The following is a 23,254-nucleotide window of genomic DNA, read 5'->3' on the forward strand; positions in this document are numbered from 1 at the left end:
CAGGAACTCCTGTAGGTCCCTCTCTGTTTGTCAACCTTGAAAGGTAATCAACTCTTTGGTGCACAATTCCTTGTTTCACTACCACTGTGAAGTCAAACTCCAATAGAATAATGAACCAACGAACTATTCGTCATGTATTGCAAGGTTTTTTGACTAAATACAACAATGCTTGGTGATTTGTATAGAACATAAACTTATTTGCTAGGAGGTAATGTCAGAATTTCTTCACGGCATACACCATTCCTAACCCTTCATGCTCAATTGTCGTATAGTTCTTTTCCACGCTATTTAACTGTCGATTTGCATACGACACAGAAAAATCCATGTTATGTTCACCTAGTTGAGCTAATACACATCCAATCGTGAAATTAGATGCGTCAATATGTACATGGAAAATCTTGTTCCAGTTCGGTGCTCTCAGAATTGGTGCATTGGTGAGTGCTTCCTTAAGCTTTTCAAATGCTGCATCGCACTCATCCATCCACTCAAAAGCTACAATCAAGGCATAAAGAGGTTGAGCTATGTTTGCAAAGCGAAAAATAAATCGACGATAGTAACCGCAATGGCCCATAAACCCTTGTACCTCTTTAGCATTGGTAGGTTTTGGCATTTTAGCTATTGCTTGAATTTTGTCTTCATCGGTCGAAATGCCATTCTTGGACACTATATGTCCTAAGATCTTGCCTTGTCGTACCATGAACATGCACGTTTCTGGATTTAAGTATAGCCTATAAAGTCAGCACTTGTCAAATATCGCTCGAAGTTGAGATCTGGAGTGAACACATAGATCATCAACATAAACTTCTAGAAATTTTCTCAGAAAATCTCTAAATATGTGACACATGAGTCTCTAAAAGGTGACTGGTGCATTCGTCAACCCAAACGGCATGACTCGATAGGCAAATATGCCTCATTTTGTGGCAAATGCCGTCTTGTGTGGGTCAATGGATAACTGATTGTATCCCGAAAACCCATCTAAGAAGCTATATGCTTCTGCACCTGCTACCCTCTCAATCACATGGTCCGTTTATCGGCAGAGGATAATTGTCATGTATCGTAGCAGCATTCACTTTCTTGAGATTTACGCATGCTCGTAACTTTCTGTTCTTCTTGGGAACTACCACAAGTGGTGATACCCATTCCATATGCTCAATCTCGTAAATGAATCCCGCTTCCTTAAGCTTATTGATTTCCTCATCTATTTTCTGAGCAAAATTGTCATTATATGAATACGAACACTGTTTGCAAGGCTTGGCATCATCTCTCATGAAAATGGGATGCTGGCATACTTCTAGATCTACTCCTTTTAAGTCCTTGTAAGACCACACAAAAACATCTCTGTATTCATGCAACAACCTATTTATTGCATATTCTTCTTTTTCATCAAGATCTGTTGCTATGTATACTGGTCTTGGATCCTCCCCTAGAAGAGCAAGATCCACCCATTTGGCATCCTCAGGTCCAACCATCATAAGACACACCCGAAGTGATGTTCATTCTATCAAGCTTCTGAACCAGTATCTTCCTTTCCTCGATTGTATACTTCTTGTAGTGTGAAGGAACACCTAAAGACTTGTCGTTCTCGATTTCTGTGTCATTATCCGTTTCCCACTTCGACAGACAATCTTTGTCCTTTCCCTTGCCCTCGTTGGTCACTTTCATTTTTCGTTTCTTCTTCAAGTGGCATTGAACTTTTCTCTTTCGTTTCGGTTTACAGGCATCAAGTTCAAAGATTTGCATTAAATAGCAACTCGACACCTTGTCTTTGATCTTGTCTTTGATGCAATCACTAGCACCAACCCATTTCAAGTATTGAGACTTCCCTTGACTACTAGTCATGTGGTTGTCACCCCTATCCTCTTCGTGCACAGTCTCAATGTTGTTCAACCTAATGACATCTTTTACATTAAGCGCATTTGATTTGCCATCCAGTTGTCTCGAACTTAGGTTAAGCTCAATTTGAACGTTTTTCCCATTCCTAAGTTTCAACATCGTTTTCTTTGATCTCTCGGCAAATCTTCTCTCTTGTTTGTTTGGTTTGCTTTTCTTTGTTTCATCTTCAGAGAGAGTTTCATCTGATGCATCATAGAATTCCAATTCGTTGTTCTCAGTATCAGACTCCTTGTTTTTTGTCTTTTCAACCAGTTCCTTCTCCTAAACGTCTTCGAAAGAAGAGATCTCCATCTTTATAGGCATGACCGAAGCTTCCACATTCTCACTGTTAGTACTTCCGTACCATATTCTTGAAGAATCTACTCCAGGTCGTCCTTCTAATATGATCTCCTCATCATAACTACCACTAGTGATGTCAGACTCATCTGCAAGTTCAATGACTTGAACCATCCTCATAGACATGATGTCAAAACCATCTTCGTCACAATGCTTGACAGCATGCATGTTTGCACACACATCTAAGGTAGCAAGAATATCTCGCCAACCAAATGGTTCTAACTCATGTTCCAGAAAAGGTTATGCTATATAGTCTGAAGAGCTTGACATGTCAGCTCCATCACTATTCTCATTGATTCCACACAACCACAATGGCTTGCGTTGGACTCTAGCCATGACGGTATTGATTCATCCTGAGCTATGGTGGAAATCATGTCTTTGACCGGCGTGTTTATGACATTCTTGAAGGAATGATCTCGTGGCACTTGGCTATCGTAGGTAGATGTAGTTATAGCCCCAATCTTGAATCGTTTTCAATTGACGCATGAATGGGTGACCTAGGATGATCTCATAGTTGGGCTTCCTTCCGAAATCCACAATCGCAAAGGTGTGTTCATACTCTATTCTGAATGAAGTCACAACTACTTACTCTAGTAAGCCGATGGGAGATTCAATGAATCCATCCGCTAAACTGAAGCCTCATCCTTATCTTTCTCAAGGCTGGTTTACTCCAAGATTCCCATATCTGCTTGGTTGCTATCGCTACTCCTGCTCCACTATCCAATATTGCCATACTCTTGACTTCATTGAATTCAACTGGTAAAGTAGTATTGTCATCCTCACCTTCACAGTAGTTGCCTACTTTGTTGATGGGAACTGGCTCATACTTCACTCTTTTTGTCTGATTCTCCCTCACATCTCATTGACATTCATAAGATGAGAAGTTTGAATTCCCATCTTGGTCAAACACTTTATGACCTCCTGCCATAACTTTGGCTTCACTTTAAGCACATCTGCCAATGGTAGCGTTACTTTAACCGGTGTGGAAAGCAATGCTTGTAGATTGGCAATATCCAACATGTTTGGAGTTGGGTGGTATTGTGAAGAAACTCTCTTAACATCCTTAGCACTATCATCATCGCCCAAGAAAGAAGGTAATTCTTTCATGGTCGAAGCTTTACTCGACTTGGATGAAGATGGTCCTACAACACCATACCTAGATTCTATGTCAATATTCGCTTGTTCCTTATCTAGGTCAATCTCTTTGATAGGTGCTTTTCCTTTGTTCTGTTTAGCATTCTTCTCTCGAATTTCGTTCCAAAGAGTTCTCATCTTCTGTCTCATTAGGAAAACTATTTGGCACACGAATGTTACGTTCCTTTGTAGTGTCTCAGCACCTTCGGGCACGTTTTCTTTTGTCTCAATGGACTTTCTATTTGCCCATCTTTTTCTTCTTTTGTTTCATTGTGATTCTTTCATTTTGTTCTCTTGACCAAAGACAAGATTCCCTGAACCACTAGGCACTTGTCCCATGTTCGGTCTCATTTGTGTTTGGCCCTCTAATGACCCTTGTTTATCCAATTGTTTCCCCAGTAGAGCTTGTGTACCCTCAATCATCTTTTGAAAAATTTATAGCCATTTTGTCTCTTGTTCTGGGTCCGGGAAAGCTCTAACTTCATTCCTCGATTAACTGGTTAGTAGGCCTCAGTCTTGCTTCATAAGTATCTAGCATCGCTTTTAAAGACTAGTACTTTCTCAACAAGAATTGACCCTCCCTCAGGTTGTTCTTTCATTTTTGAGGCTTTCTATTCTTCTCTGACCTCATTGTCTAATCTAGGGTTTTCCTCATGTCATTTCTTTGCAGTAGCCCTCCTTTGTCTGCGTGCTTTCCAAGAATTTCGTGAAGTCCTTTCAGACTTACTCTCCTTATTTGTTTGTACCTCAGCATTTCTCTGAGCTTGAGCTCTTGTGACTACGTTCACTGGTGCAATTTCACTTTCGTTTCTGCTGCTAGATGGCAAGACTTCCACTATGTAGTCTTTCCTTTTTTGTCCGGATTCAATGGACAGTCAGAAACAAAGTGCTTAATTCCACAATCGAGACAATACTGCGTAAGAGCTAGAATTGTAGAAGTGACATTAGAAGATCTTTGTTGTCTTAGGTAAGGACAATCCTTTATCAAATGGTTCTCCGAACAGTGAAAACAAGGTCCCAATGGTGCATTAGGAGCTCGTTTTGGAGCCATTGGCATCGGAGGTCTACCTTGACCTGCAATGAACATTAACGTATTAAGGTCCATACTAAATTGTCCATCTTGATGACTCATCATTGGAATCAGATTTGAATTTGACGTTGAGTAGATGACGACATACTTGGCATCCTCCACCAATCCAAACTTTCATCCACTTGGGTCATCCTTTGTTCCTCAGCATATGGCATTACTGGAACAATAGCTCTTTCTTGGTTATCCTTTTCCTCGTGCTCTACTATCCCCACAGGCATAGTTTTAGGCAATGGTGGTTGTCTATCCAGTACAGGTACTAGTGATTGCCATCCATACCTACATTAGCTAGGTTCCCCATTGCTTGGGCTCTCAAATAATGAATTCTATTATAGCAGTCTTCCATCGTATGGTTACCTCAACATTTGTCAAAGTCACACCATAAAGCAGGTCGAGCATCTGGTTTAAGCATCAAAGGATTATTATCCACTCATCTTTGTTCTACTGCCTTAGGCGGTCCATATAACTTCTGCATTTTTTCCATAATAACTTTCATTATTTGATCAACTTGTGTTTCCATAGATGAGGAGCTGCTTTCAGCCTTTGAGCTCATAGCTTCTTTCGATTCATCACGATCACAATTATCGTTATAATCTATTGTATCATAGATGCATTAATTTAGATCCTTGTGATGATGCATCATGTATAACACTACGTGTAAATCCTTATCTAACAAGCCCTTCAAGAAGATCGACACTAACCTCTCTTGACTAGGCACTTCCTCTTCAAGACACCTCAACAAATATTGTCTCAATCGGTTAGAGCAATCTCCCGTATCCACGCAGCCCCCTATCGCTTAGTATTGACCCATTTTTTATCGTTCTCATGTTTGTACACCGGTCAATACCAAGCAAAAATCGGCTCCACATCAATATTGTGAGCTCGTTCTTGCTTGTTATTGACCCGTTTCTAAAGTTTTATCCGGTTGTTTTTTCAGGGATGGCGGTGACTGAGTTTAACCTATGAATAGAATCGGATGAGGAGACAGAACAGTCCTGTGCAGAAAAGCTATTCATGTTCTTATACAATGCAAAAGCCCACCACCGTACTGCTGAATTGTCTTAAATATTCAATGTAGAATTTCCATTCTAGAAAGTCATGGACACATCTAGGGATGTTCTTAGGGATCGTGAGCAAGAGTTTGAGGATTTGGTTTCAAACAATGCTGTTATTGTGGATGGTGAACGCTATGTTCATATATCTGATTTTGTAGCAGGCACAGTTGTGAAAAGAAAAGTAAATAGGTGCCTTGAGAAGATGACCAGTACTATGAGCAGAGTAGAGGAGAAATGTCCTTTACACTTAAAGAGATGTCGTCTCATCCGATTCTACTATGGGTTTTTATGTTTTCTTCATTTACTTACAGAAGACAGTGAGCCCGAGACCGCACAATTACCAAGCATGGCTGCTCCTTTAGAAGAGGAGGGAGTGGATGAAGAGATTGCTATTGACCCAGCAGAGGAGAGGGCCCTTGTTTGTTTTGCCTTTCGAGGCAACAACTTTGAGTATTACACCAATAGAAGATGATCAAAACGATGAACAGGGGGACCTGCCACTCTCTTGTTTTCCAAGATTTTCTATGGTAGATAACCATGATTTTGTTATGTTAACAAATATTATGCATTTGTTCAATATTCGCGAAGACTACTGCTTGGGTCGTTGAAGACTTAGACCAACATCTTCTAGTGGATTCTGTAGTGAAGGACAGTGAGTACAGGTCCGACAAGGAAATATTAAAGGGAATTTTTGACGAATGGAGTATATGTGAAGCCCAATTGCATTCAGAGGAAGAGCATGCAGCTGCCACAAATAGATTGGGTTTGGCAGATATGGGCAAATTTCACGAACCGACCATACATGAAGACAATAAGTCCATGGTAGCCTTATGGGCAAGATCTTTTCTCGAGGACAATGAAAATCAAAAGGTATTATCTTGTTGACTTAGCTAGTTATACAGTATTCATTTCTTGTTTTTCTTGTCCATAACCTTATTGAATTGTATGTAGGTTTTTGTATATGATGATGACTTTCTGAGGAGAGTAGGAGGCTCAAGATCATCCGCTCCAAGCTCTTCAACATCTTACCGTTACCGAAAGGATGCCGCACTAGCATATTATATGAAAAAATTCAATCATCGAAAGGTACATTCATTCATACATAGTGTGATACTTATAATTGACAATTAGAAGATTTCAATCATGACGAACACATTTGTGATGGGCAGATAATAATATTTCACAAGGAATAATCAGAAGATAATGCAAAATTTCCTTTGTTTGCATTAAAAGTACTATCCAGGTTCTGTGGGGGAAATGAAATTGCCATTAATACAAAAAAAGTGGTTCTAGTAGAGAAACAGTTTGCGATGTGGATATTTGGTCAAGGACCTGGATGCCAAGCACTCAGATGCCCCTACTACTTGGCATACTCAATTGGAGCAATTGCAGCAAGAGTCAAAGATCCAGATACATTGACCATATATGGGAAAAGAGATCTCTTAAGAAGTAAAAAGAGCTGAAGTATTCAAGAGGCATCAGGGCCAAGAATAGAGCTTCCAATGGAAGAAGAAGATGAAGGAGAAGAAGGAAGACCACTAAAGGAGATCAAGCCCGCATCACCTTTTGACCCATCTTCTTCCAAACTTCAGTCTTGAGAAGATTACTCTTTATGCATTTGTTTATGAATAGTGTACATTTGTTGGTACTATATCCATGTAGTCTTGATCAATATTGCCTTCGATTGTTGGTTGTGTATCAATAAATTCTTCCACAATGTAGTCTTCATTTGTTGGTTCTTCATTTTCATGTTGTTTTGATAAAAATCTTTGAAGTTGTCTTCTGTAAAACTAGTTGAAGAGTTCTTTCAGTGCATTGCTTCTGATTTGTCCACTTCCATGCCTTGTACTCCTGAAAAATGATGTACGTGCTTGGTAATGTGATTTTTCCATTCCTTGAGTACTCCATGTAGCAAGTGGACCTTGTACTACAAAATATGGGCCATGAATGTAGAGAATGTGCTACAAAATACCAAAAAAAGTGCATAAAGTGAGTCTTTTTAGTCTATATAAACGATTAGAAAGTAATTGAGGTACTTTTGACAGTCTTACCAGATAGAATGTAATGTCCTTTTCTCCCCATGCATATTTTATAGATTTAATCAAAAGTGTGATTGCTTTTTTGAAGTCAGTTGCATATGTAGAAGTGCTTTTTTGTTTTCTAAGTAGCAGGAGAAAATCATCAAGCCTTTTCCACACCAACATTCTTTTATTCACGATCTCTGGTCAGCTTGATACATTTGTTGTTATACTGCAAAGCTCTTTCCAATAGTTCCACATTGCATTTACCTGCTTTTGGTCATGGTTACTAAGAAATCTTCTTGTCTTTGCTCCTCCCATTGAAACATCCTGTAAGACATCACCTATTCCCCCTGAAAGATTTGGGTCTTTCTTCAGATGGACTTGGCCACCATGAAAACCCATTTTTGAGAGCAAGATCTCGCATTTTTCTACGCAATCATCTGCAAGTCGTGTAGGCTTGATTGAATATGCATAGTCTAAGTGTAAGCGAAGCAATTTGTCTAGTATTCTAATTTCAACATGTAATGTACAAATGTGTACATTTTTAAGCTCGAACGGGAGGATTGGATCCCAAATCATCCCATTGTTTTGATAGTCTGATAAATTTACCAAATGTCTGGAAGGTGGCTTCCCTATATCCACATCTACTGTCCAATCCTTATCCCCGATGCCACTAGACATACAGTAAATACAAGGATATTTTGTGTTTGCTCCTCCACTAATACCAAACATTGACTTAAGCGTCATTAAGTCAGCACTAAAATGCTACTCAACTATAAAGCTACCAATACCGTCAACCTTGAGAAGTTCACCTACAACCTGGTTTTACATAATACTTGGAATATTTGTATGAGAGAATAGCCATTTGAGAGTCTCGTGGCTTTTTACATGTACTTGGGCAGAGCCAATCCACCAAAGCTCCATTTCTGATTGTACTTTATAACCTGGGGTATCTCTCTTGCATAGGCTAAAATCCAAGGCTCTATTCATAATACAGATACTTATCCTCTCCATTTTTTAGCATTTAAGAATTTGAGCTTCATCCAACTTCAACACAAATATGAGTTTCCCGTCACACTCACTAACATTGATTCCATAGAGTTGGACCATTGCAATCTGAACTTTTCTGAGATCCATCCATATATTATTAAATGCATTATATTCAAAGATGGTTTTTTTCTTTTGTTTCTCATAAGGCATTAAACCCACAATATGAAAATATTCCCCAAAGTAGTTTGGTATTTCCTGATTTAATTGATGTCGAAGTTTTACTACATTGTGTGGCCTTGGCAAACCAAATGGCTTAATGTTTTGATGTTTTAAATTTTTGAACCAAAGTTCGGAGAGTGCACGATATCCCCTTCTGCTTACTCCAACTCTATCACATGCTTGTACAATTAATTTGTGAAGGTTTTACTAGTGAGTTCATATCCTTTAACAACTCTTGAAGGGCAAGTCTTCTCAATTTCTTATTCTTTAGAAGTTTCAAAAGCTTTATAATGTCCAATCTATTCAGTGTTTCATTAAGAAGTTGAATTTTGTCTTCATATTTATTCATATCTAGCCCAGAATCTTGAGAAATGTACTCCCTAGCTAGTTTCATTCTTCTCTTTCTTCCCCCTCATGTCCCTGACAGATCATTTATATGTTTGTTTTAGTTGCCTTATTCTTTCTCTGAAACCAATAGGAGTTTTCTTAAGGGAATTCAATTTTTCATTGGATTCTTTCAATTTTGCATTGGATTCTTCAAGTGCTTTAATTTTCCCTAGAAGCTGCCTAACTTGGGTCCGAGAATTCATTAATAGTGTGTTTAAATAAAGAAGATGATTTACTTGTTCATTACCACAGCTAGAAAGTCTTGAACAATATCCTAATAGGCTATTAACACCATCCCCAACAAACCTAACAAGGTCGTGAACAGAAGCAAGGTAGGGTACCTTCCAGTTAGTGGATCTCTTGGATAAATACTCCCATCAATCCATAGGTCAATGTGCTTCTTCCCTTCCATGCGTAGTCTGTTTGCTTCTTTGGCATCTGTTAATAATCTCTGATTTAGACTACGTGTTGTGGCATATTCAGGATTAAGTTTAATGTTAATATGGAATTTAGATGAGGGACGTGTATCTGAGGTAGACATAGCTTGAGGTTATAGCTAGAGTTTGTACTATGAGAAAGATAAAAATGAGAAGAAGGGAGCAAGTTCTCAGTAAGACAAAGAAGAAAGAGGGAGAAGCGCCAAGCTAGATGGAGGGAGAATCAAAATTTTAAAAAAACAAGGGAGATTTTCAAAATACAAGGGAGATGGCGGTGAATACTATGCTTTAAGATATACTCAAAGATATGCTTTAAATGGAGAAAATACTCACGAATCTAGTAACAACAGCTATATTTGGAGATGTTTGACATCACAAACCTCTACTAAATTAACAAATTAATCACTTCCTTACAGGTCCCAAATGTTTTCACTTTTGGCCCTAATGGTTCCATCAACAATTGTGCAGTTTCTATCAACTTCTTGCACATCTCTAGCCTAGATTTTTCTAGTTTTGCATCGGGATAGGTCTTCCACTTATTCTCGTGAGTCTGATACCTTTGTTCTAGCCTCACTTCATAAGCCTTTAGTATAGCATCTAAGGGCTCAAAATTCTTCTCAACTAACACAAAACCTCCAAAAGTAAATTCCTTTGGCTCTCCCCTCTCAGGCATATCTCTTTGTGTATCCCATCTTGTCTCTCTTTCGACACTCCTTGTGGTGTCTGCTGTAATTTCTCTTGAGTTTTTGACAGCTCAGCTATAAAACAGCCTTTAGCTTCTTGTGATATTGAGATCTATATCTGTCTCATAGTGCCCTCCTTGTAGACTTAGTCTTTAGAGAATTGCTTGCATCTACCTCTCTCTCAACATCTTTTTGTTCTATAGCTTCTTCCTTCTTTGCTTGTGCCCTCGTCACTACGTTTATTGGCACTCTCGCATCAGACTCTGACCCACTAGTTGATGGTAAAACTTCAACTATGTTCACAATGGCCTTCCCTTTCTGATCCGAATGATGTGGGCAATCCTTGAATAGATGCTTTCTTCCACAGTCTGGACAATGACCACAATCATTCAGTCCAACACTTTGGCTCACATTTTGTGGAACACTAGGAACAACATTTGCTGGATTTGTAGGAGGACAATCTCTCCACAAGTGTTCACCTTGACATCCAAAACACGATCCTAAGGTTCTTTGAGGTCTTTGGCCTTGTGCATAAAGTCTCTGTGGGGTAAGGATTACATCTAGTTTCCCCTTGATTGGCAATGAACATGAGTATTCCAAAAACACTAGGGTATCCTTCCGTTTGGCTGTAAGCACTTCCGTATGGCAATTCTGGAGTCGACAAGTCACAATATTCACTAGCTACATAGTTATCCTCATAAGCAAGGTGACTGCTTATGAGGATAGCTATCCTCATAAGCAAGGTGACTGCTTATGAGGATAGCTATCCTCATAAGCAGGGTGACTGCTGTAACTCTCTTCCTCATAATAGGGCCAAGTTAGCACTATTGCGTGGCTTTCTTTAGGTTGATCCATTTTGATAACTCTGACTACTGTCTGGTCTATACCTGGCCGTGGTGGCTACTGTCCCAACACATGCTTAGGTCTCTCTATTCCCCCTTGTGCATTCATCTGTCCTAGTGCATATCTTGGGAACATCTAAGGGTTCCTAGCTTGCTGCTGGTACTGTTGATTCACTGAAGGGTTTTGCTGATAACCAAGGTTCGATTGGTAGGGCCTTTCCCTAACTTGTCCCTTGTTGGAATAACACTCCTCCGTCGTGTGATTCGTCCATTTGTTCTCTATGGCACACCATTTCTATCAAAGCAGCACTATAATTGGGCAAAGATTTGTAGGATGATCGTCTCCACAAGTCATACATCTTCTCAGTTGAGGCATCCCTTGATTCTGCACTTTCAAGTTGGCTCAGTCTTCTCATGACAACTTTTGCAATTTGATCAGCATTCATTGGTTGAGTCGACCTTACCGTCTGACTTTCACTAGCACTAGATTTCAAGTCACTTGATTTAGCATCAGTGTCTCTGGACACTTCTCCATAAATCTGGCAATTATCTGCAAGGTAGACTGGTGCCTCTCTGGTGACTTCATCTAAGGTACTACACTTCTTCAAGTGCAAATCCTTCTTCAAATGTTCATTCTTTATGCCCTCGATAAACAAAACAACTTGTCTATCTTCTTGAGGTTTCACTCTCGGTGGACATCTTTCAATGTACTGCTTAAACCTCAAGGCCTCTTCTCAGACCTTCTCTCCATCTTTCTGCCTAAAAGCATGTACTGGTGCTCACTTCCTCTGTCCATGAGGCTCACTTCCTCTGGTACTAGTGCTCTAAATTGTGTCTGACCAAGATACATGACCGAAAAAGGCATTCCTATATAGGTCAACCCTTTGAGGTCATTCTCATACGTGAACTTGTACTCATGGCCTATACTATCCACTAAGATTGGTCTAGCAAAGGGTTCAAACTGGTAGTTATACAAGTAGAACTCCTTCACTTGTGTCAACTCTACAGGATTAACATCGCCTCAGAGGTAGTACAATACTCCCTCTTTTGTCATCATTCTATATAATCCCATTTTTGGATTATCGACCACTACTCATTCCAGTTCTTTCTTAGAAAGAAACTTTGCATGAACATCATTTTGAAGTGGTGGTCTATCCAACACTTCTTCTCCCTTTCGTTTAAGGTCTATCATGCCCATAGAATCTACGTTGAAGGGGTATTCCATAGGAATTAGGCTATGCCTTTGCTATCATAGTACCTATCCCCTCTTAAATCTGCTTCTACTTGCTCAAGGAACTCAGCATTACCCAAGTCCTCTCGTACATAGTGCACATTGTTAGCATCTAAGTAGATTCTTGCTCCTTTCTCATTCGTAAAGAAATATTGTAAGAGCATTTTCAGGTGGGATTCAGTGCGTGTCTCATGAGAATGAGAGGTACCAACAGCACCCTCCTCCTAATGTAAACTAGTAGCTGGCATTCCCTCCATGAATAGGCTATAATAAATCTTTGAAGAAGTTTCTGACACTACCTCTTTGTGAATGGCGACCAATCGTTCAAACTCACCTTGGTTCACACTCTCTTTCGTAGAAACCCTACTAATTTGATCTCTAGGTTGGTTTCTTCCGGACTGTATATAAGCTTTTGATCTCAAATACATTAATTGTGTAAGAAGTAGCTTACCTCACTTAGTTACCTGGCACTTTGCTCGTCTTGACAACTTACTTGTATGGATCTACTCACTAGGTCTCTATCTCTCAGCTCTCAGCACTGCAATGTCAAAGTTGCAAGTCAATGTGAGCTATTGAATTCATAGGCTATTCTTCTTATAACTTTCTCTCAGGGTTTTCGTTTGACTTCAACTTTCGGGGGTAAGCTAACTACACTGTTATCTTCAAGCTCATAAAGTTTTGTCAAATTCTGGATAGTTCCTGTGATAGCTGTGGGAGAAAACCACGATTTTCTCCTTACCTTGACAAAAATTGCACAAAACAAACTTCCTTCACTACTCTGTGTCCACTAGTGTTAGTACAACTCAACCACAAAGTATCAATCTAGAAAGGACATAAAAAAGCTTAACACGGATGAAAATCACGATTTTCACCTAGCTCTTCTTTTCACAAATCAAAATCAAAATCTAACCACATAAATGAGATGTATGATGCTTAAATAGCACACTGCACAAGTTTCATTAAATTTGGGATTATCTAGGTCTGTGTTGGGAGAAAATCGCGATTTTCTACCAACTTTCACCAGATTGGTCCAAATTCACTTTCACTTCACCAATATGGTATTCGCTATCAAACAAGGCAATGGTACAAGTTTCATGCAAAAATAGTGCAAAAAAGTAGTAATGGGGAGAAAATCGCGATTTCCTCCTTATCTTGCTTTTTTGACTACCTGCTTGAATATGGCCAATGTCAATGTCTTCACCTTGGTCTTTAGAGCATATCCCCAAAGTTTTGGCCTATTTAGACTTTCTTTTGAGTTCAAGCACAATTTTAGCAGTTTCTAGTGTCCAAAAATACAAAAAATGCTCTCACTTCTCACTTATCTGATCAAATTACTTCAATCTTTCTAGATGGTCTTCTTAGGACTAGATGAACCTAACCCTAACCCCTTGTCTTGTTCTGACCTGTTTTTATGCGGGGATAAGGAGAAAATCGTGATTTTAACCCTGAAGGGCAAAAATGCAATTTTCTCTTCCTTTTCTCTATTTTTGCACTTCACTTATATTCTTTTGCTCTAATGTATCACCCTGTATCAATGTTTTCACTGGTTGAAAGCTCTCAGCTCAATTTCCCGTGTTTTGCAGTTTACACCTTTTGTTCTAACTCTTCACCCAATTGTCGGTTTCAACTCAAAATTTGTGTGTGCATTTGTCTTTAAGTGTTTATATATCAAACAAAGTGAAGTTTGCAAAATCACTTCTCTGGGCTACACAGGAGGTCAAAATCGTGATTTTTGCCGTGAATTTACAAAAAAACTCAGAACTCAAACCTGACTTTTCCCTCTTGTTTCTTACAATCTCTGCACTCACTTCCCAAGTTTTATTCTCTGTTTCTTTTCAAACCCTTGTTTTTCCCACTATTTCTCTTTCGTTTCGTTAGCGTTTTTCCAGAGAAATCTCTTTTTTAGCTGTCTTTTTCCAAAAAATTTTTCTTAGATTTAGTTTCACTTCCTGTTTTCTAAACCTAGGCTACTCCTAAAACTAAAAAAACAAAATCAAATGAAAGTTTTTACCTATCTACGTTTCTTCCAATATCTTTTTGTGCACTCATGCAACTCTCCACTGACTTCGCTCAAGCTCACATCAGCACTTTTGCTTCGGCTCTTTATCTCTTATCTACTCACATACTTTTACACTAACTGGTGGAAACACACCAAAAACACAAACAACAACTAAGGAATACATAGTTCGGAACCTTGTGTTCACTCTAGCTAAGGTATTTGCATCCTCGGCAATGACACCAATGCTTTTCACCCACTCACACTCCTGGTTCTATGCCCTCGGATAGCATTTGTGAGATATCCACCTATCATGCTTGATAATGGTAAAAGCTATATTTGTCAATCCTTGGATGTGGGTAACCTGCTGACTAGGGCATGGAGGCATGCCAAGAGGTTGTCAATCTCTTGTCTAAACACAAGAACTACCTAAAGTCAACTACTTCATCAATGTTCACTATCTTTCTTACACTCAAACCAACTTTAAACATACAACAAAGACATAATCTATGCCTTCATAAGTTCTCTGCCAAGGCTGTCCCAAGATTACCGTCGCAACCTGCTGACCTGCCTTAAGAACCACAAACTCATGCACAAGGTTTACGTAGATTGGCAATTGTAATATACCTTGTGCAACATTAGGCTCGCCGGTGAAACTCAAAAGTGTGACATTTGTGGGAGTCAATTGTGGCTTACCTAATGCAATCCAGGTTTCATGATTGATCATGTTCAAGTCAGCACCAGTGTCAACTAGAGCGACTTCCCGGATTGAGTTTTTCCCTAAACCCACCTCAATGCAAGGTTTTCTAAATGATGTGTGGGTTTTTGACATGCTCGTAATTTGATTAATGCTGTGCACAACTTGTTCGTTTACCCATTTTCTAGCTTCCTTATGTTTCTGTGCACATTCTTTGCCCTCTTTGATGGCATCTTGTATCGTTTTAGCTTCTTTTTGCTTGCGGACTTTAGCATCATGGATTCTTTGGAGCATTGTAGTGGTTAATGGCTCATGATACGTTTTCACTTGACAACCACTTATGTAATTTGGCATTGGCTCGTTGTCAAGCATTGCTAATCGAATAGCTCCACTCGATGAAATGTCATAGACAATGTATGGACCCAACCCGCATTTCTTAAGCTTAGAGGCATGTTGCTTGAGCGTGTACACAAGAACTAAGTCTCCTTTCTAGAGATCCTTGTTCTTCACATGTGCATCGTGAAACTGTTTTTGTCGTCTTTTTAAGGCATACATGCCCACAACAGCCTTCAATCTTGTTTCATCCAACCATTCAAGCTCATCTATTCGTTTTGAAAGCTCGTGGCTAGTCCAATCAAGTTCCTTGGCATCTCTAAGAGTCGGAATTAAAAATTCGAGCGGCAGGATTGCGTCAAGACCAAACACCATATTGCATGGAGTGGTACCTAATGCAGTTTTGTAAGCCACCCTATATGCCCATAAGGCAGAATGTAGCTTCAACTCCCAATCCGACCTAGAATTTTCAACTATCTTTGTGAGCACTGTACAAAGAATCTTGTTGGAGCTTTCTGCCTATCCATTGGCTTGTGGGTGATAGGGAGCTGACTTGCGATGTACCACCATAAATTCATCTAGTAGATATTCTACTACCTCATTTATGGCTTCAAGGGAACCTCCTTCTCGTTCGAGGATTTCTTCATGTCTTTAACAAGTTTTACATTTCCGCCATGTAGCCCAATCTCGGATAACACCTTCTCCAAAGCTGTGATAGCGTCCTTTCTCTCTCGGGCATCCTTTATTTTCCAGGCAAAGCATATATGAAGATGTACCAGTTTCTTTATGATGCGGCATAGACCATGTAGTGTGCAGATGTGAACATTCTTAAGAGGAATGTCAAAAACTGGCGAGAAGTTTGTATCCAGACTATCGCGGTTTGGTGGCCTCCTCCACCACTTGGAGTCAAGGTGGCTTGCAGGTTCCATGCAGTACAGGCAAGGGGAGCGTGCATCGCTCCCTTGCTGCAGTTGTACAAACACTTAAGGGTCTTTAAGTCACCTACAAGATGCCAGACAACTTGGAAATCCCCTTTGTTTGCAATGAAGAGTTTCTTCTTACCTGTCATCTGCACGCTTACCAACTGGGGTATCAAAGTACGACCAAAAACCCAAGATAACACTTCATGGTCCTCTTTGATAACCTGTAGATATCATACAATGTATTAAGATTGGTTAAAATATATGCCAGAGATTTAAAAAACCCAAATTTGATGTGAATGCTATCACCTGGAAGGATCCAAGCCACCATATGTTTGTCGCAGATTGCACACTGAAGTAGTTCTGCTTGTCCCTACTAAGATTAGCCATTGCCCTGTTCATAAGAGTGATGGTGACTCTCTCCATCTTCTTCTCCTTTAAGATCTCGCACTCATCCATTTTAATGACAAAATGTAAAACACCACCTGTTTCCTCATGGCTTATCCTGCGCTTCTGGATTGGCTCATACTCCATATCCAAATCAATGTGAAGATGGTACTTCTTGGGCGTGTCCTTGTTGTTCTTAGGTCTTACATTGTTGTTATCCATGGACTTAAGCAAAGGGTAGAAGGAGGTAGAAGGAGACACAGAGGTAAAAGGGGCACAGAGTTGTCGAATATGGTTTTGGGCGTCGCTTCTTGATGGAATTAGATTTTCCCTCCATTCTCAAACTCGTCACGGAACATTCCTTTCTCACTTTTAGAATGATCTACATAAGACACACTCCAGAAGAGTAAATGAGAAAGGTACACGTTAAGGTTGTACTTGCAAGGTAAAAAGTACTATTTCTCTTATTTCTCTTCTTTTACTTTTAGACTCGTAAATATTTTTTTAGAGAGAGAAATAGGAAAGTTGTGAATTTCTTACAAGGCCCTACAAATGACCTCCGAAATTTTCTAATGAGACATCTATGAGATATCTCTAAATTCCGACGTTCGGGCACCAAAACACCTCGTGAGACAAAAACGATTGAGTCAAAAAAATCTCATTGTTTCAGTCGACTGAGCATATATCCCTACTCTACATGCTCTAAGGATCGCATCTACGGTCCTGAATTGCTAATCGGAGTTTCCTACAAGTAGCTACGGCCTCGAGTAGTACGCACCTACGCGCGATGACTACGACGCATATACGCACACATTGCACGCATGAAGCACATCAACATGTAGCTTAAACACTATAGAATGCATGTATGAAAGCTCAAATGGAAATTCTTACCCGTTAGAGCGTATTAAGCACGAGAAGAATCGCACTCTCTTTAAACACAACTCTCTTCTTTACTTTAGCTCCAAAAAAGTGTCTTACAAAATTACAAGTGCTGGTATATATATCTGGCTCTGACCACTGAAAATATAACATCCCAAATGTATCAAGGGCTCCTATTCTAACTCAAATCTATAAGCTGGAAGCCGTAATAGCCCCAAAACTACAAGATAATTGGGATTTTAAAGTACAAAATTGGCATTTTGCTGGGTGAAGTTTGTCTTGAAGATTCTTGGCAAAACATCTCCCCCCCACCTAAATCGGTGTCCGTCCTCGGACACTGTGATAGTACCCTTGGAGCACAAAATTGGTGGTGGGTCTTCAAAGAGTCGGTGAAGAAGCAAAACTTAATTGAAGGAGCCTCGAGAGAGGGCATATCCTGTAGCTTTGCATACTTCCTCTCGTCGAATGGATTCTTCTTGTCTGCGGATGGCCTCGTGTACCAGATCACCTTCTTCCGCATCTTTGTAAGCTACATATCAAAGTGCTGGGTTTTTGGAATTAAGCCCAAAAATTGCCAACCCCGAGTCGATAAATCCTGTGGAGAACATCTCTTCAAATGTCTGCATGTAAAATGCTGGCAAAAATTGGCATCTAGCATAGAAGCCCATAATCTGCATTCTGTTAGGCCCTTCATTAAGGTCGAAGGATAAGGTTTGATTTTCCTCGAGCATGTGCTCCCATGGCCTATTATTAGGTAATTCTTTAATAAATACTTCTATGCATAGGATAAGTAGATGAGCTATTTTAACAAGCATTCTACAGGCAATATCGAGGACGCCCTCGTACATATGAATAGCATGTTTAAGAGAGCATGTTTAAGAGTAGATGTAAAATATCTATGGGAGCAGGATTTATGTGCACTAGGTAATGCAAGATAGTTAAGGTAATCAGGATAATGCTTTACTAGCCTTTCATAATTCTCCTAAGAATATTTTCTTTTTACAGGGCAAAAAGTTGGATCTATTCTACAAAATCTTGGGGCATTGGCGTATTCCAAGATTGCAGCACTGTGCTTCTGAATCCATGATAACCTCCAATGAGGTTGATTAGCTAAAGGCGCTAGTCCATTGATTTCGTCTTCCGTTAAAGGACGATAGCCGCCTAGCTCCTCCAATGGACATTTCGGCATCAAGTCTTTGAGGTGCATGTCCTGTTCCAGCTTCAATAGTGCTAAAGATAGAGCAGAATTCCTATGTGCTTCATAAAGATCTTCTACCTTTTTAAACCTTGCTTCAGCTGTTTCAATTATCTTCAACTCCCAGAGAAGATCTTCTTTCTTTTTTGTGTCCACTTCTTTGTCTATGGATTGTCGGAGCTTTTCCACCAAACTCTGAGGTAGTTCTGAATGTGACACTTGTTCTCCCTACTGAAATGAATATTCTTCATGTGGAAACTCTGTGTCCGCAGGAGAGAATTCAGCTTGTGTTGAGACCGGTTCATATGCTGTTGCTTGAAGTTCTGGAACCAAAGCAGCAGCAGCAGCTGGTTCAATCATCGCTTGAGGAGTTGCCTCCTTAATTTGTAATTGGCGCTGTAAATCTTCTATTTGTTTCTTTAAGTTAGCATTCTCACTCTTGAGACTTTTCACCTCATTGGAAGTTAACGTTGACGCTTGAGGAGATGAAAAGTGTGTTGCGAGCATTCTTTACAGCTGTGCTTGAGCGTGAGTCATACCTTCTAATGATAATTGATGCGCCAACTTCAAGGACTCTTGCTCCTGCTCAAGCACCAACTTCTCTAGCATTGCTTGTTCTGCTCTTACATGAACCTCCGAAAACTTTTTTTTTAATACTTCATGTTCCGTAGAAACCTGTTGATATGCAATTTGAAGCTCATGCAATGCTCTTTCTTGTGTCTATGAGTTTGCCTTTACCATAGCTAGTTCCATACTTACCACCTGCAGCTCCTACTCGGCCATATCTCTTTCTTTCACGCGGCCCTCATAATAATCAGTGACTTGGAGTAAATAATCCTGCATTGTATTCTTCCAAGATTGAACATTGAATTTAGCAGATGAACTGGAGGATGCTGCTGCTGGTAGCTGAGCCACTTGATGTGTTGGAGGAGAAATAAGTGCTTCTTTTATTGTGGTTACCTTAGGCAGAACTTGTGGAACCTGTGGAGGTGGAGGTGGTTGGACTTGCGGCACTTGCATTTCTTCAATGATAACTTCTGATTCCACCACTGGAGGTTGTTCCTCTTCTCTCTCGGTTTCAGTTGCATTTGCACATTAACTTCAGCCGGTTGGTCCACTTCTACTCCCAGTTTCGGATAAGGGAACTCACTAGAAAGGCGTTCATGCTCTGGAAGCACTTCTTCAAGATGTTCTTGAGATATCGGTTGGGGAGGTGTTGATAGTTGAGCTGATGGCCTATCAGCTCTTGATTTGGTCCTGCGTTCATCCCCAACATCTCTTTGCTATTGAAACTCTCCTTTTGCAACTTTTCTTCCCAAATTATGCAGATGAGCGAATTGTAACATTGCATCTTTTGTTGGCTCGACTTCTGCTATTCTTCTTCTCTTGGTGGTGGGCTTCCCTCTTTCCATAGCTTCTTTAATTCATTGAAATTCTTCTTCTTTAGAGAAGGTCTTCTCTTTGCCTTTTGCATGCTCCGTGGATCTAACTTCAATGTGCACCTTTCCCACACGGATGAACTGACGCTCTTTTGCTGGAGCTTGTACGGACTCTTCTTCATGTGGAGATGTCTCTGCCGTGGTGGCAGACTTAGTACGGAGGGTCGCGTGCACCTCTTGTCTCCTTTCCTGCACTTCTGTGAACACCATATCATCCTCCAGCACTTTCAATTGGTCACGCATGCCTAATGCCTCATATGCAATGAGTGTTAGCACCGTGCATCCCGCACTTGGATGCCACGTAGACATTTCTGTACAGAAGGTGCAGGACCTGGGATGGTGAACTGGTCCCATGTGAGCCCAATTCGAGACGAGTCAGCTCGGGATCCATCGCAATCATCCGAGGTCAGGTGTGCATTGTCCTGCACATGAGTCCAAGGTCAGGTGTGCATTGTCCTGCACATGAAACAGTGCCAGTCCGCGTTGTGAGTCTCCCTCTGGAATGATGTCAGTTGTTCTGTATGTTTGGTCTGCCACCAGATGTCAGACAGCTGTGTAGATGTAGGTATGCAGCAGGTTTGGACACGGGCATAGTTGCAAACATTCGCGAATGCAAGGGGTTGCAAACGTTTGCAAACGTTTGCAGTTTGCACCCCTTTGCAAACTTTACCTGCACTTTTTTTTACACTTACGAATTGGGCCACTTTTTGGGCATTTCTAACATTACGCGGACACCTTCCGCCCCTTGCGCGTTGTCGACCAGCAGTACACGCCTACGCGGAAGCGCTTCCGCCCCCTGCGAGGCTGTGCGCTGTCGACCAGCAGTACACGGCGGCGGGCGCACACCCCGACGCTCTTCCCTCTCCGCGCTATCCAGTGTCCACTGTCGACCAGGCTCCAGGCTCCAGCAGAAGCGAGCAGCATGTAGTGCTTGCTGGAGTAACTTTTTGTCAGGGCTGCTCTCTTCAAGTCCTTCAGGATTTTTTCTCCCCAATTTTCGCGAATCATTTGGTTCTTTCTATATGCAGTAGTGAAGACAAAAGCCAAATGAATGTCAGGTTGTGTATACCTGTTTGGCTTTAGGACATGGAAGAACTGTTGATGAATCTGCAGGGCGAGCTTTACTTTAGGCACTCTGAGATCTGCATATTTACCTTCGTACTTGTCCGAAGTAAAGGTTGCAACTCGATCTTTGATTGTCAGCTTTAATAAGCTTGTGTCGTAGCCACCTTCATTGAGCTTCAAAGCTCTCACTATCAAATCAGCTGTGATGTTTACTTGCACCTGTTCGCCATCTTTGTCTGTTAAAGTGCAAGTGCCATCTTCTTGTAGAGAAGACAAGAGCTCATGAGCTCTTAACGCATCAACTTCACATGGCTTTCTTGCGAAAAAATCCTCGAAGCCTGTTAGCCTATATATATGCATGCACTCTTGTGAAGTTTGTAGGCTATGCATCGTTGGTGAAGTGTAGATTACTGTCTTCTCGGTTCCTTGCTCATCCTCAAAATGAGCCTTCACAGCATAGGCTTGACTGGCAGCCAACACTTCTTGATCAATATATCACTTGAGCAGCATCTCCTTCCATATAGAGTGCAAAGGGTGGGAGCGCCGGCTTGTCTGATGTGATTTCCTGCCTTCTTTTTCTATAGGCGGTAGACCAGGAAGTTGGTTCCATCCCTGTCAAAACAAGTGCATTATCTTTTGCAATTAGTTCTTGTGCACAAACACTTTCGTTTTGACGTTAGTTTCAAGCATGTTTAAGTTAGCAAATTAGTGACGCTGAATTTGATTTCCTGAGATCTTTCAAGGAGGCCTTAGCTACCCTGTATCTAGCTAACTTGCATTAAGTGCCACATGCTCTTGATGTCTGTTTCTAGCACTATTTGCTGGCCTACTAAGTTGTGTGTAAAAGACATTTGACGTTGCAAATTTGACCATTCTACCACAAATTTTGCATCCAAAGTTCAAAACATGATAGATGTGAGTGCCCTTGATGTGTATGCATACTGGAGATGCCAAAAAGGTGCAAAACCCCTCTTGATGACTCAGTCGACTGGGTCATGCATGGTCAGATTTGCAAATTTTTTCCATATCCTTCTTGCACATGTCCTAAAGGTGCTATGGCTTACTCCTTGGAAATTTTGTCATGGTTAGTTCCACCTAGGTTAGATCTACCCCCCCATGTGGTTAGATTCTGAATTGGATCCCTGGATCTCTCTAAATCTGCATTTGTGCACTACGGAGTGTGCAGAACACAAAATTGACTATTGTGACCACCTGAGATGTTGGAATCACTTGGAAATCACTTGGAGTACTATACTTGATGTTAGGAACAAGGTGGTAATGTCAGATTTGCAAGATGAAGCCCAGATGTCCACATGTGAATCAGCTGCTACGACGACTGGTTCATGCATTTGCTTTTTTGCATTTTTTTCACATTTTGTTGTTCCCCTAGCTCCCCTAAGTTGCCCTATGTGCTTGCCTTGCCCTAATTCATCTTTTTTGGTTGGTTTTGCCCACATTTGTGCATAGTGAGACAAACACGACTGACAGGAAGTTTTTTGCTATTTTCTCTATGCCTAGGTCATGTTTTGTGCTTTTGTGCATCTGCATGTGTTTATTATACATATGGGATAGATTGTGCACTTACCTGATGTCTGGTGTGCGCTCTAGAGCGCCCGATCTGCTCGTAGCCTCCGTGCACTCTCTGTGCTCCGATCTGCCCACCTAGTTGCAGATCTGAGGTGACACTCTCACACGCTACTAAATAGTATATATAATAAGTGTGTAAGGTAGCTCTAAGATCTATAGAGCGGTATGAGAGCAATAAAGCACAGAAGATTTGTGCGCAACTCTCACAAAGCTCTCTTAAACTTAGAATGGTAAGAATGAGCTAGCTAATTTTCTTTTATGTGCTCTCGTGCCTCGGTCACTTTCCCCACATGCCTAATTTGACCTTACCAATGATCCCATTGGCTAGCAAAACCCCAATTTTGATTGTATGCACTGATAGGTCCGATTTTGCCGACACTTTCTCTTTTTCCACTTTTTCCTGCCACTACGGACAGCTTCCCGTCGCACTGTCTCCGAATG

At 40.7% G+C, this 23,254-nt stretch overlaps 3 protein-coding genes and 1 pseudogene across 9 annotated transcripts in view; 1 reads left to right on the forward strand and 3 right to left on the reverse strand.

Annotated features, from left to right (window-relative positions):
* The window catches only part of LOC147615044 (uncharacterized), a 167,958-nt gene that overhangs the window by 116,879 nt on the left and 27,825 nt on the right, over positions 1-23,254 (reverse strand). The gene's annotated exons all lie outside the window — the stretch shown is intronic.
* LOC147615045 (uncharacterized) overlaps positions 1-23,254 on the forward strand; it is a 142,724-nt gene that overhangs the window by 99,744 nt on the left and 19,726 nt on the right. Inside the window, exons 1-4 of one of the 7 annotated variants that reach the window (XM_086780325.1) lie at positions 5,927-6,032; positions 6,149-6,375; positions 6,457-6,591; positions 6,802-7,182. In XM_086780325.1, the coding sequence (XP_086636451.1) occupies positions 6,280-6,375; positions 6,457-6,591; positions 6,802-6,924 (354 nt within the window). In that variant the 5' untranslated portion in view covers positions 5,927-6,032; positions 6,149-6,279 and the 3' untranslated portion in view covers positions 6,925-7,182. Of the gene's footprint in view, positions 1-5,926; positions 6,033-6,148; positions 6,376-6,456; positions 6,592-6,738; positions 7,183-23,254 lie in introns of those variants that run through there. The other 6 variants (XM_086780323.1, XM_086780329.1, XM_086780330.1 and 3 more) reach the window with 6 other exon arrangements.
* Positions 7,215-10,942, reverse strand: LOC147615046 (uncharacterized; annotated as a pseudogene).
* Positions 11,050-16,751, reverse strand: LOC147615047 (uncharacterized). The gene is made up of 2 exons (XM_086780305.1): positions 16,571-16,751; positions 11,050-16,485 (listed from the first exon to the last, which is right to left on the reverse strand). Exons 1-2 carry the CDS (start codon positions 16,718-16,720, stop codon positions 16,126-16,128), a joined length of 510 nt encoding a protein of 169 aa, XP_086636431.1. The 5' UTR covers positions 16,721-16,751; the 3' UTR covers positions 11,050-16,125.

The sequence above is a fragment of the Cibotium barometz genome, chromosome 41, assembly GCF_041138505.1.
Source record: "Cibotium barometz isolate CiBa-2024 chromosome 41, ASM4113850v1, whole genome shotgun sequence".
In the NCBI taxonomy this organism is placed as follows: domain Eukaryota; kingdom Viridiplantae; phylum Streptophyta; class Polypodiopsida; order Cyatheales; family Cibotiaceae; genus Cibotium; species Cibotium barometz.

Bases quoted from the DNA above. Each gene is read 5' to 3' on its own strand.
- LOC147615047 (XM_086780305.1), bottom strand. From the start codon at position 16,720: ATGGATGAGTGCGAGATCTTAAAGGAGAAGAAGATGGAGAGAGTCACC. The intron at 16,486-16,570 runs GTGATAGCATTC...TGATATCTACAG, and splicing joins GGTGGCTTGGATCCTTCCAG to GTTATCAAAGAGGACCATGA.